An 18,148-nucleotide genomic window follows, 5' to 3' on the forward strand; every position below is an offset into this window, starting at 1 on the left:
ATCACACATTGTCTTCTGTCCATCAACCAGTTTGCAATCCAGGCCACCACTTCAGCACTCACTCCTAAGCTTCTCATTTTATTCACCGGTCTCCTGTGCGGAACCGTATCAAAAGCTTTGCTGAAATCCAAGTAGATGACATCGAGCGCTCTTCCTTGATCCAATTCCTTGGTTACCCAGTCAAAAAAGTCAATCAGATTTGTCTGACAGGATCTTTCCCTGGTGAATCCATGCTGCCTCTGGTCCAGCAATTCTCCGGACTGTAGATAGTTCACTATTCTCTCTTTCAACAGTGACTCCATTACTTTTCCCACCACCGAAGTGAGGCTAACTGGTCTGTAGTTACCAACCTCTTCTCTGTTCCCACTCTTGAGAAGCGGGACCACCACCGCTCTTCTCCAATCACTCGGCACCACTCCCGTTTCTAGGGATCTATTGAACAGGTCATACAGTGGACCTGCCAGCACATCTCTGAGCTCCCTCAGTATCCTAGGATGAACCTCATCAGGTCCCATGGCTTTGTCCACTTTCAGATTCTTCAGCTCTTCCCATACATTTTCTACTGGAATTTCATCTACTCCACTCCCCTCCAGTTTCTTGTTAAGTAGAGATGGTCCTTCTCCAGGGTCTTCTTTAGTGAACACAGAACTGAAGTATTCGTTTAATATTTCTGCCATTTCTTCATCACTCTCCACACATTGATCCTTTCTACCTTTCAATTTCACTATACCACTTTGAACTTTTCTCTTTTCGCTGATGTATCTGAAAAATGTTTTGTCACCATTCTTTATCTCCTTGGCAATCCTCTCTTCCACTTGACTTTTTGCCGTCTTGATTAATTTCTTCATCTCCCTCAGTTCAATCAAATATTCTTCTTTGTGGTCCTCCCTTTGGGATGTTTTATATTTCTTGAATGCTGTTCTTTTGGCCTTTATTTTGTCAGCCACCTCCTTTGAGAACCAGATAGGTTTCATTTTTCTTTTGCTTTTCTTTACTTTTCTAACATATAGAGTAGTTGCCTTGGTAATTGCTCCTTTTAGATTGGTCCACTGCTGATCCACATCTCTTTCTTTCTCCCAGCCTTTTAGTTCTTTCTCCAGGTACTTCCCCATTTCCTCAAAGTCCATGTTTTTGAACTGCAAAACCTGGGTCTTTGTGTTTCTTTTCTGTATCCTTTTTGTGATATTAAACCATACCGTTTGATGATCACTGGTGCTGAGGTGGGTGCCCACCTGGACATCAGAGACATTATCTCCATTAATGAGCACTAAGTCAAGTATAGCTCCTTCTCTCGTGGGTTCCATTACCATTTGTTTGAACAAAGCTACTTGCAGGGCATCCACTATCGCTCTACTATTTTTAGATTCTGCAGATGGGATTTTCCAGTCTACATCTGGCATATTAAAGTCTCCAACAATCACCACCTTTCCCTTCTTTCCTATCTTTTGGATGTCTTCAACCAGATCTCTGACTAACACGTTTGGTTTGGAGGCCTGTAAACCACTCCAATATAAATGGACGCCCCGTCATCTTTTTTTTAGGTCGGCCCATAGTGCTTCTTCATTGCCCCATCTTCCTTGCAGCTCAGATGCTTGGATATTGTTTCTGACATAAAGAGCCACACCTCCCCCTTTTCTATCCACTCTGTCCTTCCTTAACAAGTTATAGCCAGGTATTGCCATATCCCAATCATGAGATTCTGTGAACCATGTCTCTGTGATAGAAACAACGTCCAAGCCTGCCTCCACCATTAGGGCTTGCAGATCTGGGATTTTATTTCCCAAACTGAGTGTTTGTGGTCATAGCTTTCCAGGTTTTCTCGTTAAGGTTACTGCTTTTCCTTGACTCCTTTTGAGACTTTAGTTGAGATTTGCTATTCACTTCACTCTTTCCCTTTGCAGTTGTGCCACTGATGACAGAGTCATCCATCTCAATGTGCTTTTTTCTTTTGATTATGGATTTTGAATTTCTGCTTGCATTGGTTTTTTTTTTTCTCTTTTCTGGTAACACTTCAATGTTTTTCTCAAGAACTTCTTCAGTGTTTTTAATATAGAGAAGGCTTTTTGTTCTTGTTGCACTTGATACAGTGTGACTCCTCATCACAGGTCTAATTCTACCAGAGCCCACTGTAATCCTGGTTTTTAATGAGTTCCTTAATGTCCTGTTTGAGTGTGGGGGGGTATACTTGTGGGCTGCCCATCTGTCAAGAATGGGTGACTATGGGTCACATGTGTTATCCTACCTGAGCCTACTGTATCTCTTTCTTGACTCCTGGTTTTTCTGTGGCACTGGGGAATTATTTTCTGAGTACTATAATGTGGGTGAAATTCTCTTTATTGAAGCTAATTGAGCTATAACTTCAGCCAGCTCCTTTTTCAAGGAAGACAGTTGTTCACAAATGGGGCAAGCTCCAAGTTTCCAGATGCTTTCCCTCAGAATAAAGGCTCCACAATAGTTACATTGGATAGTCCTCATTTTGGTAAATTATTTGATTGTTAACACCTAAGGAAATACCAATGTACTAATTTATCTTGATGCTAATTTTAAGTTCGGCAGTCTACATAAGAAAAACAAACCTAGGGGTGGGTGGGTAGAGGGGTAGGATGGGAGGGAGCCAAACAGTTTAAACCTAGGTCAATCTGATTAGAGCAGGACACTTCCTGGAACTTTACTAGTCCTTTAGCTATTAAATGATCCCACAGCACTTATGTGCCAATATTAAACAGATTATTAAAGACAGCTATACAATAAGAGAGATGCAGGTTTACTGAATCTTAAAGCAAACAATTACAAGGAACCAAACAAAATAATATACAATAACCAGACCTAGAGAAAGGTATAATGTAAGCACAGAGCAGTATTTATACACAGAGGGGGTAATTTTCAAAAGGAGTTACATGCGTAAATGTAGCTACTATTGTAGCAATTTTCAAAAGCCATTTACTCAAGTAAAGTGCACTTATGTGAGTAAATCCTATAGACAAGTCAATGGCATATATTATAGCAATTTTCAAAAACCTACTTACTCAAGTAAAGTGAATTTACTCCAGTAAACCTGGTTTTTACTCGAGTAAATGCTTTTTAAAATCAGGCCCAGAGAGCCCAGATATAATGAAACATAGAGCACTAGTAGAGAAGGGATAATGGAAAGCACAGAGCATTATTTATACACAGAAAGCTTCTACAATATAATAATTTCAATTTTTAGCAATCAGTGGCTTATCTGCTCTGGAAACAGTTGATTCCTCTCCTGGGCTGTGCCACAAGCAGTCTGTATTGGTTATCTTCCTTCCACCAGGTCTCTGAGATGCCAATAATATATCTCTTCATGCAGTGCTATACATTCTAACTTTCCCATCTTATTTTTTAGACTTCTAGCATTTGTTTACAGACATTTCCAAGTTATTTTTTAGTTGTATTAACAACCTGCTTATCAGTTGACAGAGATAATTTGGAATCTTTCTGCCCTTTACTTTGGGACACTTGGCATTAATTGCAACCTCTCTACTGGGATGCCCTATTTTCCCTGTTCTCTTAATATCCTTCAAAGATACATCATTCTGAACCATGTGCTTCTGAGCAACATTGCTTGGTACATCTTTATTGCCATTATATCCAATTGCAGCTGGGTGGAGTGTCAGCGTGTCATACAGTGTCAATAGCAGACACCTTTAAAGGGACTCTGGATCATCAGCACTGGCCTATGACACTGGGGTAGTACTTCAGGCTCTGGTGAAGAGGAGATAATATAGAACATCCAGAGAATCATTTCTAATTGACAACCACATGAATTCAAGCCTTTTATACTCTTAAAATCCATTGAATCATACTTACAGTAAATTATGTATAGGTTTAATAAGTCTCTGTTCCAAAGAGCTTGTTCTGCCCTCATCTCCCAATGACCTATCTTAAAAATCTATGCAGACAGTTAAATCTCTTCCTTTTTTAGCTTCCTAAAGTCAGAGAGAACTCAGACATTAATATCAAAAACTTTTATTGAATGGTAAACAGTTTAACAATCACTGCAAATGGCATGATATTGAAGATAGCTGCACAGATACCAGACCTGGTACATATGTGATGAGAAACTCAGAGCTCAGTCATTGGCAGATGACAGCAGCCATAAAGGAAGCTGTAACTAGTAACTACCAGTAAATAGCAGAACCCAGCAGATGGTGAGAAATAGATATGAAAAAAGCAAGGATGAAGGTGAAAAGAGCATTGCTTCTAGGAGCTTGCAGAGGATTCAGGAGAGCTGCAAGCTTGTCAAGAGCCAGTTTCAAACTGAACTTTCAGCAAGAAGTAAGGTCTCCCAAGGATTCCAATGGGCAAATGACCAATTGGAAGAAGCAAGAGAACACAGACTGAGGGGGAACAAACAGGAATAGATTCGATCAGAAACATTTAAACAATAACCAATCAGGAAAGGGAGTACTACACATGCAGAAACTGTAAGCTAAGCAACATAAAAGTTGATCCAGATTTCAATGTAATAATAAAACATAGATACTGTACATATAAATTTAAATATATTGTGAAGGTAGAACAGAAATCATGGTCTACATAGGCACCTGAGGCAATGGGAGATTGGGAAAGGAAAGGTAATAATGAAACTGTGAGGGCTTGGAAATCAACTTTTAAAGTGAGAACTCTGCAGAGTTGTTTTTGAAAATTCAGGGGGTGTACTCACCATGGGACTTTTGTATCTATGTGGAAAAAGGTGCAAAAGTACACCCCAAAAAGTGATGTGAAAATAAAATCACTAATGCACTTTTCATCTTCTACCTAATCCCGCTTCTTTTTCTGAACAAAGGGGATGGGGAAATATTCAAACCACGTTTTTGATCAGTAAACATATTTACCTGAGTAAAAACTTTTGATTTTTGCAACTAAAATGATTTACAAAGGACAGAAGGAGTGTCAATAAGAAAAGCATGACGTGATCCCAGAGGTAAAACTTAAGCCACTCCCTCTCCAAAACAGAATGAACAGAGGTAAATGTAATACCTGTAATCACTTCCACCTTTATCAATTTTGGAGAGGGAGATTCACTGACTGCTTACCTTATAATTTGTGCGTCTTTCAGTATTCACAGAACTCTTTCAGCCCTGGTTAGTACTTAGTACTTACCCTCACTCATCAGAACCAGACTTCCTGTTAGAAGGGCCATGCAGTTGGTAGGTTGATGATTGTGCAGGTACTGGTAACCCCATCCACGTCTGAGTGACGTTTTGTACATATATCGAGAAGCATTGGCAATTACCTCAAGAAACGTCTTTTGTTGTGTCTTGGTAAGGTAATTGTACAGGAAGTCATAAGCAGTGGCAAAGCCAACCAGAGAATGTGCTAAAGGGACTTCATCCTTAGGAGCGCCATTCACTAACCTATTGGAGATAAAGAAAGACAGAGAGCATTCATTCCTGCAGACTATTTCTTCTGCCTCACGAATGTATCCAAACATATTCTCATGTCTGCTAAGATATTGGACATATTGTAGGATGATGTATAAATTAGGTGCAGTCTGTATTAATGGCACAGAAATACTTGAGTAATTAATAGGGATGTGAATCGTTTTTTAACGATTTTAAATTATCGTCTGATAATTTTAAAATCGTCATTAATCGGTAAGGAACTCGATACAATAGGAATTCCCTCGATTTATCGTGAAAAATCGTTAAATCGAGTACGGGAATTATTTGGGGGGAGGGCGGGAAAACCGGCACACCAAAACAACCCCTAAACCCACCCTGACCCTTTAAAACCAATCCTTTACCCTCCCCCACCCTCCCGAACCCCCCCAAAATGTTAAATTACCTGGTGGGCCAGTGGGGGGGGGGGGGTCCCGGTGCGATCTCCCGCTCTCGGGCCATCGGCGCCATTTTGGCTACCACTGATAAAAATGGCGCCGATGGCCCGATAAAAAAAAAACAAAAAACCCACCCCGACCCTTTACAAATTACCCCTTTGCTTCTCCCACCCTCCCGACCCCCCCCCAAAAAAACCTTTTACATGTACCTGGTGGTCTGGCGGGGGGTCCGGGAGCCATCCCTTCAATCATACCCTCGGTGCCGGTGCTGGACTGGTTTCAAAATGGCGCTGATCGCCTTTGCCCTCACTATGTCACAGGGAGCGGCCGGCCGGCGTGAAAGGAGGTCGCTCCCGGACCCCTGCTGGACTTTTGGCAAGTCTTGTGGGGGTCAGGAGGCCCCCCCAACCTGGCCAAAAGTCTCTGTGGGTCCAACGGGGGTCCCGGAGTGACCTGCCGTCCGATGCCAGGACTCAAAATGGTGCCGATAGCCTTTGCCCATACTATGTCACAGGGGCTACCGGTGCCATTGGTCAGCCGCTGTCACATGGTAGGAGCACAAGATGGCGCTGATGGCCATGTGACAGGGGCTGACCAATGGCACCGGTAGCCCCTGTGACAAAGGCTATCGGCGCTGTGATGAAACTAGCACCGAGGGTGTGAGTGAGTTCCCAGACCCCACCGCTGGACCACCAGGGAGTTTTGGTGAGTCTTGGGGGGGTCAGGAGGGTGGGGGGGTTTAAATTTTTATTTAGGCCGAATTAAACAGAAATCTGTTTAATACGTGGGGAGTCACGATGCGTTTCGCCTCCCCACGTATTTAACAGATAGCAAAAAAATAAGTTGCGGATTACAAATACGTGGAAAACGGATGCACACCTCTATTATTTGTTTACCCAGACTAAATAATTCAGACCTTGTTGGTTGTTGTCTGTATATAGATCCACTTTTCTTCATTCCCCCTGCCGTTGAAGCAGAGAGTTATGCTGGATATGCATTGAAAGTGAAGTACCAGGCTTATTTGGTTTGGGGTAGTAACCGCCGTAACAAGCAAGCTACTCCCCGCTTTTTTTGTGAATGCAAATCTTTTTCCACGTTTCCTCTTGCCGTTGAAGCTTAGAGCAATGTTGGAGTTGCATTAACCATGTGTATGTTTATTGAGTAATGGTATTATCTCCAGGCAGTAGCCGTCATTCCCGCGAGCCACCCACTCTTCATTCACGTCCTCTAGACTTTATGGAGGGCCAGAGATGTGCTTGGAGGGGGGTGGGGAGAGGGGAATGAGTATGTGAGGGCCAGAGATGTGCTCGGAGGGGGAATCAGTGTGTGCGGGGCCAGAGATGTGCTCGGAGGGGGAATCAGTGTGTGCGGGGCCAGAGATGTGCTTGGAGGGGGGTGGGGAGAGGGGAATGAGTATGTGAGGGCCAGAGATGTGCTCGGAGGGGGGAATCAGTTTGAGGGGGGCCAGATATGTGCTTGGAGGGGGGTGAGGAGAGGGGAATGAGTATGTGAGGTCGTTAAATGTTATAAAAATAAAAAGTTTCAATCTCATGTGTTTTGGGCTTTTTTTGGGCTTGTTTTTTTTTGGAAAAAAGTGCTTGTTCTTTCATGAAAACCTGGCAACACTGAAATGTATGCATGCAGTTCCAGTACACCCAGTGAGAGAGGAGGTGTTCTCAGGGCTTGCCACTGTCTTAGTAAATGTATGCGTTCAGTGCTAGTATTGTGCTAGAGAGGAAGTGTTCTTGGGATGGATTTAAGGAGGGGTCTGCATGCAATGTCAGTACATGAGTGGTTTTATAAAGAGAGAGAAGAGGGGAGTCCTGGGGTGGTGTTAGGGAGGGATATTCTTGTCATCTCATTGAGTAAACATATGCATGCAGTGCAGGGCTGGTGCAAGGATAGTGGGGGCCCTAGGTGACTTGTGCCTTGCACACACTCTCCCTGTTCTCGCTGTGCTGCCCCCAGTAGTCTCGGGCCTGACTCCTCCTACCTCATTCTTGCTGCAAACTGTATGCTTCTCAGGGCCGCGAGCAGCCTATGCTCTTCACAGCCTGACAAATCTCTACTCCTCTTTGCCACAAGCAGCTCCGCTTGTGGCACCACCTGGCTGCTCTTCGATGCCCCCCCCCCCCCCATCCCCAGGGTCGGCACCATAGGCAACTGCCTAAGTTCACCTAATGGATGTGCCAGCCCTGGTGCAGTGCCAATACAAACAGTGAAAGAGGAGACATTCCTGGGAATGGAATTAGGGAGAGTGTGCCTGCCCTCTCAGTGAGTAAAGTTTGCATGCAATGCCTCAAGCCGGGGATTTGGGGTTCAATTCCTACTTGGGGTGGGGTTTGCCTTCTAGGCACATCTTCATACTACTCTTGTAGAGAGTAAAGCAGATAGATACATAGGAAGTATTCTCCTCAGTCCTACCTATTAATGATAAAGGCCCTTTATCCCGCATTCTGGAGATAAATGAATTACTGTGTAGATCAGAGCTTTCCAAACTTTTCATGTTGGTGACACACTTTTTAGACAAACATAATTTCACGACACGGTAATTCAGTCTACTAGCAAACCAGAGGTTAAAGGTTAAACGAACGAAACATATTTCGACAATTTATGTATGTTTCCTTAAATATATACATAAATAAAATGTTTCACGACACAACCTATCTCATGAAAACCTTAAATTTATATTAAAAATATATATTCCAAGATTCATGTTATTGTTATAATTTATGAGAAACAATAATAAAACAAATTCTGTCCCCCACACACTCATCTCTCTCCTCCCCCCAGCACATGTCTGGCCCCCACACACTCATATCTCTCCCCCTCAAGCACATGTCTGTCCCCCCAGCACGTTTGCCCCCCACTCATTCATCTCTCTCCCCCCAGCACATGTCTGGCCCCCACACTCATGTACCTCATCTTTTTGATTGTTGCCAGTTAAGTGCTTCACTCCCTTCCATGATCACCAGACACTGCTGCTTGCAGTCAGTACTCCTCATGGCCAGGCCTCATCGGCAGCAGCAGCCAATGCAAGGATGGCTGGGCTCGTTCCACCCACCAAGCCCCCCAAAAAAACGCGATTGACAGCAAAAATCACCCAATAATAAGCAACCCATAAACTGAAAAAAAAAAGTGAATCTCTAGAAAAAAAAAAGCCCAAACTCGCATCAGAGTTGACCGGGCTTGCGCGACACACCTGCACACTGCAGGCGACACACTAACGTGTCCCGACACACAGTTTGGAAAGCTCTGGTGTAGATGGTGTCAATGAGAGCGTTTAGGCTTCTCAGATCATGGGATGATATTTTATTGATTGCTGAGCAGAAAGGGGGTCCATCTCTTGAAAAAGGTGCACAGCATCTTTCCACACATAATGGGAAACTTACTGAGGAGGGCTTTAAGCTAGAATCATCCTGGAGGGGTGAACAAAAGCTTAAGGTAAGTAAAATATTAAATGTTTATATAGAAATGGGAAATAGGGGGAAAAAAAGCAATGTTTGGAAAGCTATGTACACTAATGCTCACAGTATGGGGAATAAAGTCCCAGATCTAGAGGCAGTCATGAAAGAAGTTGATTCAGATATATTAGCTGTCACGGAGACCTGGTGCATGGAAATCCATGGCTAGGATATAGTTATCCACAAATCAAATAACAATGGTTCAACTGGTCAATCTTATTATCTTACACTGCCAACGCCAAAGTTTCATATGTGGGCCCCTTACTTTCAGGGTCTGTATTCTCTTCAGACTCCAAACTGGTATAGGGTCACTTTTACTTTATTATTATAACAACAAGTTCTCTCATTTTTTTATGTCCACTTTTTTATATCCACTTTTTTATGTCCATTTTTCTATATCCATTTCTTTAAAAAGACCAATCCTTCACTACATACTAGATTATTAGTGCCGCCTCTAAATCAAATCTTTGACACCAACTTTGGTTCAAACTAATATGTATGCCAAACAAGCCAAAACTTGAATACTCATCCATTAGTGTTTCCCGACACGATCGTGTTTCGGACAGCATCCTGTCTCAGGGGATTCACTGTAATCTCAGCACTCTTCCACAAGCGTCATCCATGGTCCCATACTTCAAATACTGGCTTCTACCACTTTGTTTAACTCGCGCGGTTTCTCCTCGACCGTGTTCGCTTTTGGCATAGCGGCACTTCAGAGAGTTTATTTATAGACACTTCCCCCAGAAATGATGTCGTCGATTTCTGAATTCCAAGTTCTCTTTCACGTCTGTAGAGTTCTCTTTTATGTCGGATGCCAGACGTAATATCGTTGATTCTTGTGTTTTAAGTTCTCTCTCACGTCAATTCTCTCTTACGTCATTTTCCCTGGACATGATATCGTCAGTTTCTGAATTCCAAATTCCAAAAATCCGGCCCTTAGTGTTTTTAGGTCTTTTTTGAATGTTTTTAGGTTGTGTTGGGTTCTCAGGAATTTAGGTAGGGTGTTCCAAAGTTTAGGTGAGGCAATTGAAAAGGCTCTTTCTCTTGTGGTTGCTAGATGAGCATCTTTGATAGGGGGAATGTTTAGGTAACCTGAGTTATTTTTTTTTTTTTTTTTTTTTTATTAACTTATTATAATTCGTTACAGAAGATAAAACACAGATAAATCTCCAGACAATTAAACAATACATATATTCCACTTTACAGAAAACATCTTTCCATCTCATCTGTGTTAATAATCTAAGACTGGTACTGAAAGTAATAACGAAACCTGTCTAATATGCAGAAAAAAAAGAGCAGTATTTCATAAGCAATTACCAACAATTAACTGTGTCTGAACTATATATCCTTTAATTGCTCCTTCCTTATTACTAAGGTATTTTATGATGGAATCAGGCATCTAGGTATTCTCGCAGCTGATCTGGGTAATTAAATACGTATCTTGAATTCTGATATGTTAGAATACATTTGCAGGGAAAACGCAGTACATATTTTGCACCTTTTTGGATAACTCTTTCTCTCATAGACAAAAATTCTTTTCTCCTCAATTGGGTAGTTAATGAAACATCTGGAAAAATTCTAATTGGGGCTCCATGAAACGAAGAATTTTGGTTTCTAAAGTATAATCTGAGTATTAAATCCCTTTGAGAAATATCTGCACATTGAATAATTAAAGTAGCACGGTTTTTAATTTCCAGATCTGATGACTTTTCTAACAGCTCAGATACATTTATATCCTCATTTAGATTCCCTTGAGTTTGCTCTGGTCCATCTGTACCTTCTATTTTTTGAGTTATATAATATATCCTAGATATTAGAGGAAGTGAATCCTCTGAATACTTTAGAATATTTAATAGATAGCTTTTAAATAATTCTCTAGGGGATAACAGATGAGTCCTAGGAAAATTAAGAATTCTCAAATTTGCTCTTCTAATCTGATTTTCCATCTGTTCTATTTTACTTAATTGAAATTTCTCTGATTTGATTAAATTTACTTGAACTTTTTCTACCTCTTCCATTTTTTGTTCTAGATTTATCACTGATTTCTCCATTTTTTCCGTTTTTATCTGCAAGATTTTATTATTATCTAAGCTTTGTTGAACTGTCTTAGTTAAGTCATTAATAGACTTCTGAATTGAAAGAATTAAACCACCAATTTCCTCCATAGTAAATTTTGTAGGAACAATTATTGATACTCCAGCTGGCATTTCCACCTGTCTACCTTCCATCTTTTTTACCTTAGACACCAAAACGGTACTACTACCCTGATTCTGGTTTTCTACCCCCTGGGGTTCAGGGGTCTGTTGTGGGATTTCTGTTCCCACTACTCCCCTTTTATCCAGGGATGATAGAAAAGCCAAAGTCTGGGTGGGATCCTCGAATGAGATTTCACCTCCTCCCCTTCCCGTTGGTGGTTCAGGTGTTAGAGGAGCACCAGGGCTTAAAGATGTCTCATAAGTCAGGGAAATGGGTTCCTGCTCCTGAACTCCGCTTCCAGCGACTTCTGCACCTGGTATTGATATAGTTCCACCAAAAAACTAATGCTCACAGTATGGGGAATAAAGTCCCAGATCTAGAGGCAGTCATGAAAGAAGTTGATTCAGATATATTAGCTGTCACGGAGACCTGGTGCATGGAAATCCATGGCTAGGATATAGTTATCCACAAATCAAATAACAATGGTTCAACTGGTCAATCTTATTATCTTACACTGCCAACGCCAAAGTTTCATATGTGGGCCCCTTACTTTCAGGGTCTGTATTCTCTTCAGACTCCAAACTGGTATAGGGTCACTTTTACTTTATTATTATAACAACAAGTTCTCTCATTTTTTTATGTCCACTTTTTTATATCCACTTTTTTATGTCCATTTTTCTATATCCATTTCTTTAAAAAGACCAATCCTTCACTACATACTAGATTATTAGTGCCGCCTCTAAATCAAATCTTTGACACCAACTTTGGTTCAAACTAATATGTATGCCAAACAAGCCAAAAACTTGAATACTCATCCATTAGTGTTTCCCGACACGATCGTGTTTCGGACAGCATCCTGTCTCAGGGGATTCACTGTAATCTCAGCACTCTTCCACAAGCGTCATCCATGGTCCCATACTTCAAATACTGGCTTCTACCACTTTGTTTAACTCGCGCGGTTTCTCCTCGACCGTGTTCGCTTTTGGCATAGCGGCACTTCAGAGAGTTTATTTATAGACACTTCCCCCAGAAATGATGTCGTCGATTTCTGAATTCCAAGTTCTCTTTCACGTCTGTAGAGTTCTCTTTTATGTCGGATGCCAGACGTAATATCGTTGATTCTTGTGTTTTAAGTTCTCTCTCACGTCAATTCTCTCTTACGTCATTTTCCCTGGACATGATATCGTCAGTTTCTGAATTCCAAATTCCAAAAATCCGGCGCTTAGTGTTTTTAGGTCTTTTTTGAATGTTTTTAGGTTGTGTTGGGTTCTCAGGAATTTAGGTAGGGTGTTCCAAAGTTTAGGTGAGGCAATTGAAAAGGCTCTTTCTCTTGTGGTTGCTAGATGAGCATCTTTGATAGGGGGAATGTTTAGGTAACCTGAGTTATTAGAGCGTAGGTTTCTTGGAGGATTTTGAGGGATTATGACCTTGTTGATCATTGTTTAGGATTTTGTGGATTATGGTCATTGATTTGTAAGCAATACGTGCAGTAATAGGGAGCCAGTGAAGTGAGGTCAATATTGGTGTTATGTGTTCACTTTTTTTGTTACAGTTAGTATTCTGGCAGCTGAGTTCTGCAGTATTTGGAGTGGTTTGAGGGATGAAAAATGTATTCCAATTAGTAAGGAGTTGCAATAGTTGAAGGTGGAGAAGATAAGAAGCTGTAGTACAGTTCTGAAATCGTAGGGGTTGAGAAATGGTTTCAGGTGTCTTAGGGTTAGGAGTCTGTGGTATCCTTCTTTAGTTTTATTTGCTATGTGGTTCTTGAAAGAAAGTTCTTTATCAATGATAACTCTGAGGTTCCTGGTGTGGGTGGTAGGGAGTATAGTTATCATTTGTTTGTCAAGTATTGTCAGGGGTGGCGGAGTTGGATTGGGTTTTTTATCCATGAGTATTATTTCAGTTTTGTCAAAGTTGATTATGAGTTTCAGGGAATTTAGGAGATGTTTGATTGAGATAAGTAGTTCTGAGGTTTTCTTGTAGGTGTCTTCAATCAAATTTTGTATGGGAATGAGGAGCTGAATGTCAGCATCATAGAGGAAGTGTGTGATTTCATATTCTTTTAGTAGTTGGCAGATGGGGAGAAGGTATACGTTGAAAAGGGTGGCTGATAAAGCTGATCCTTGAGGGACTCCGGTGTTGAGGTTGATTATTTTTGATAGGTTGTTGTTGATTAATACTTGGTATGTTCGATCAGATAAATAGGAAGAAAACCAACGTAAGGTATTGCCAGTTAAACCAATTTGGGATAGTCGCTCCAATAGTATATTGTGGTTCACTGTGTCAAAGGTGGCTGAAAGGTCAAGAAGAATGAGCAAGTATTTTTCACCTTTGTCAAAGCCTCTTATAATAATGTCATTTAGGGAGATAAGGAGAGATTCCGTGTTTAGGTTTTTTCTAAAACCATATTGGGATGGAGGTAGGATGCTGTTTGTCTCCAGGTAGTCATCTAGTTGAGTGTGTACAACGTTTTCAATGGTTTTGGCTATGAACGAAAGGTTTGATATGAGACGGTAGTTGGTAAGGATTTCTGGATCTGGGTTGTTCTTTTTAAGGATTGGTTTGATGACAGCAGATTTGAGGCATTTGGGGTAGTTGCCTTCGGTCAGTGATAAATTGACAATTTTGGTGATGGTTTTTGATATGGTAGGTTCAATTGATTTGAGGGTTGTTATTGGGATGTTGTCTAATGGATGGCTGGCAGGGTTCATTTTATTTATTATAGATTGAATTTCAATGGTGGAGGCAGTGTCAAAGTTTGACCATGATGAGGTTATCTTGTTAAGTTTGGTGTTCTGGTTGTTGTTGGTTATGTTGGATTGGCTTAGATGAGATATTTTGTTGTTGAAGAAATCAGCAAAGTCATCGCTTCCATGTTTGGTGCATGAAGACTCTTGGGTGGTTTTGGTAAGTTTCTGAACTAATGCGAATAACATTCTGGGGTTATGATGAAATTTGGAGATTTTGTTGGAGAAGAATTCCTTTTTCGCATTGTTGATGATATTTTTATATTGAGCTAAGTTGTTCCGATAATTATTTAGTGTGGTAGTATTTTTGTTTTTTCTCCATTCTCTTTCTTTTTTTTTGGAGTGTGCGTTTGGCAGTTCTGATATTTTCATTATACCATTGGTTGTTGTGTTTGGGTTGTTGTTTAGTCTTTGTAATAATGGGACTGATGTTGTCTGCAACTTGTTTTGTGATGTTTAGCCATGATGAGGTAGCGTTCTCGGAGTTAGATTGATGTTGTTTAATTCAGATTGAAGAATTTTTTGTAAAAGTTATATGCTGAATGGTGGACGGTAGGATATTTTGTTTGGGGTGATTTGAGGAGGTTTAAGGTTGAGATTGGTATGTAAGTTAGCTTGGATTAGATGGTGGTTGGACCAGGGTTTCTCTGTGGTGTGGGTAGAGAATGATTTCCAGATTTCAGTGTTGATAAAAATGAGATCAATTGTGTGGCCTGCTTTATGAGTTGGAGATGGGATTATTTGTTCTAGATATAGAGTTGATAGTGCATCAATGATAGTTTGGCAGGTTTTTGAGTGAGTTGGTAAGTTGAAATGTATGCTGAAGTCACCAAGTATGATTATGGGTTTGTTGAGGGAGATGTTGTTCATAATATTCAATTAGAGGTGAGCAGTTTTTATCGAGTGCTCCTGGAGGACAGTAAATGAGGCATATTTGCAGTTTTGGTGAATCATATAAAGCAATTTCAAATGGTGGAGGAATGTTAGATGGGCAAAGTGTTAGTTGCAGGCTTTTTTTAGATATAAGTATTAAGCCACCTCCTTTTTTATTTTTTCTGGGGATTGAAGAGATGCTGTAATCTTGGTTGGATAGTTGGTTTATTAGAACGGAATCCGTGTTTTTGAGCCAGGTTTCCGTAATTGCAATGAAATTTGGTTTGTGGTCACTGAGTAGGTCATTGAATAGAGTGATTTTTTTTTATTATAGAATGAGTATGAATGAGAGAAGCATATAGTTTGAGAGTTGGATATGTGTGCTGTTTTTGTAGTTTATTGGTTGATTTAGTTTGTGAGGAGGTTTTGATGATGAATGTTTCTTAGAGGATGTAGGTTGATTATTTGGAGATGAGATCATGTTGTTCATCTTCATATCTTTTTGAGATTTTGGATTGAAAGTTGATTGAGATAGCAATATGAGAGCAAAGCTTGCTTTTGGAAGGCAGCTGTTAGTGATGCAGTTTTCTTTTTTTGGTTTGTTTTTTTTTAGTGTTTGGGAGGAGCGGGTTGAGAAGGCAAGGTTTGGGAAGGGGGTGTCTTTGAGGGCTGCGATGAATGGGCTGCACGAAGGGGCGTGCAAAGGGGCCTGCTCCTTTGGACGCGCTCCTTCGGTGCATGGTGCACAGCATGCGGCGCCTGGGGTGAGTTTAAATTTAAACACCACTCACCCGGCCCCTCCTCTGACGTTAGGGGACTGGCTTTGCTTCGAGATGGGTGGTGCTGCTGAAAGGAAGCCTTTCCGAGACCTGTGCTGCTGGATGCAGGTGATTTCGAGGGGGGGTCGGCTCGTTAGGCTCCCTCGTTGCTGGTGGAGGTGTTCGGGGAGGCCCCTGCGGAGCTTGGCATCAGCGAGATGTGAGATGAGCCCGGCAGCGCTGGATGAGTCCCTGGGAGCTGGTAAGTGGGGACTGGCTGATTGACAGTGCTCTGATGTCTAGGGGGGGCGCCTGGGGTGAGTTTAAATTTAAACACCACTCACCCGGCCCCTCCTCTGACGTCAGGGGGCTGGCTTTGCTTGTCAGGGGCTGGCTTCGCTTCGAGATGGGTGGTGCTGCTGAAAGGAGGCCTTTCTGAGGCCTGTGCTGCTGGTTGCAGGCGATTTCGAGGGGGGGTCGGCTCGTTAGGCTCCCTTGTTGCTGGTGGAGGCGTTCGGGGAGGCCCCTGCGGAGCTTGGCGTCAGCGAGATGAGCCCGGCAGCATTGGATGAGTCCCCGGGAGCTGGTAAGTGCCATCATTACTGTGTTATTATGTTACTACACTTTTATCCAGGTTCACTCTATGACTTTTTAAACATATAACGCCATCCCTCCACCAGTATGATCCTTTTTATTATTCCGATATAATTTGTACCCTGGCAACATAGTGTCCCATTGGTTAACCTCCTTCAGTGTGAGCACTGAGAGAAGAGGATCACCTTGCTGGAGGCTAAAGGAATCAGTAAGTTCTGCTTGGGAATTTTTTTAAACTATTGGGGAGAAGTAAACTATTGGGATAAATTAATTAGTGTTTTTGTGTGTTTGTTTTTTAAATAGTCAGTAAGAAGCTTATAAACAGGTTAGTGTTTGTTTTTTAAATAGTAAACCAGCTAATAAACAAATTAGTGTGTTTGATTTCCCAACCCTACCACCCCTTCTCCCACCCATCCCTACCTCATCCTTTATAGGCAGGTAGCCACTTACATACCCTCACATACACCCACACACACACACACACAAATCAACCCTATAACTTCACTTCACGAATTCCCCACACCTTATTGAGAGTTTGATCATTCCCTTGAAGGCCACTACCAGAGATATAGTGAATACACTAATAGATTTAAACAACCCTAATTAGACACATTCCTACTCAATTAGCAACCTAAAACTTAACTAGAAACTGAACAAATTTGAGATGAAGGCAGCAGCCCAGCAACAAGAGGAGGGCCTCCCAGTCTTTTGCATCGAGTGTCACATGTATGATTTTTTACCTGCTGGTGAGAAGTTGTATGTGTACATCCGATGCAAGAAGCTCCTGTCTCTTAGAGAATGAGTATGATCTCTAGAGGCTAGAGTGGCAGACCTGGAGGAGCTGAGGCAGACAGAGAGGTATATAGACCATCAGGGGCATAGTAGCCAAGTCCCAACTTCAGACTGGCAGCCCTGGTGCTGCCTTGGAGGAAGCAGGTCTCATGAAGGGAGGGGTGAAAAGAATAAAACCGCTGTTTCACACTCAGGACTTCAGAACAATCTTGCAAGCAATAATCTTTTCCAAACTAGATTATTGCAACTCATTACTATTAGGCCTCCCAGCTTCTTACACCAAACCTTTACAAATGGTTCAGAACTCTGCAGCCAGAGTCCTTACAAATTCCAGGAAAATTGACCACATTTCACCTATTCTCAAAAACCTCCATTGGCTTCCGATCCACTATAGAATCATGTACAAAACCATTAACATCATATACAAAACTATCAACCAACACACGCAACTTGACCTACAAATACCACTTAAAAAATTCACCTCCGCCAGGCCTATCAGGGAACACTACAAAGAGTCACTCCAAATTCCAAAGGCCAAAACCTACCAACATAAATCCTTGAGTCTCAGAGCCTTCTCATCAGCAGGTCCAGCTCTCTGGAACTCGATCCCACCTGATTTGAGACAAGAGCCATGCTCTTTAACATTTAGGAAAAGACTAAAAACTTGGCTTTTCAAAAAAGCATTTCCAAGCCTTGAATAAAACCTCCTCTCACTAGCACTAACTCGTATGCAATAATGGAATGTAAACACGAATCAACCAACCTCAAACCCTCTCTCACTAATTCCTGCTGAATATTTATCATACTATTACCATTCACAACTGTCATATTTATTCATTTGATTACCTATGTACCGTTTCATAGTCTTATTTTTTCACTTGCTATTCTAATGTATCAATAGGCTGAAATGTAAATATT

General features: G+C 41.5%; 1 protein-coding gene across 1 annotated transcript in view; it reads right to left on the reverse strand.

Annotated features, from left to right (window-relative positions):
- Positions 1–18,148, reverse strand: part of LOC115087719 (dermatan-sulfate epimerase-like) — a 105,675-nt gene that overhangs the window by 76,656 nt on the left and 10,871 nt on the right. Inside the window, 1 exon segment of the mRNA XM_029595229.1 lies at positions 5,120–5,384. Coding sequence (XP_029451089.1) covers positions 5,120–5,384 — 265 coding nt within the window.

The sequence above is a fragment of the Rhinatrema bivittatum genome, chromosome 3, assembly GCF_901001135.1.
Source record: "Rhinatrema bivittatum chromosome 3, aRhiBiv1.1, whole genome shotgun sequence".
Classification (NCBI taxonomy): Eukaryota; Metazoa; Chordata; class Amphibia; order Gymnophiona; family Rhinatrematidae; genus Rhinatrema; species Rhinatrema bivittatum.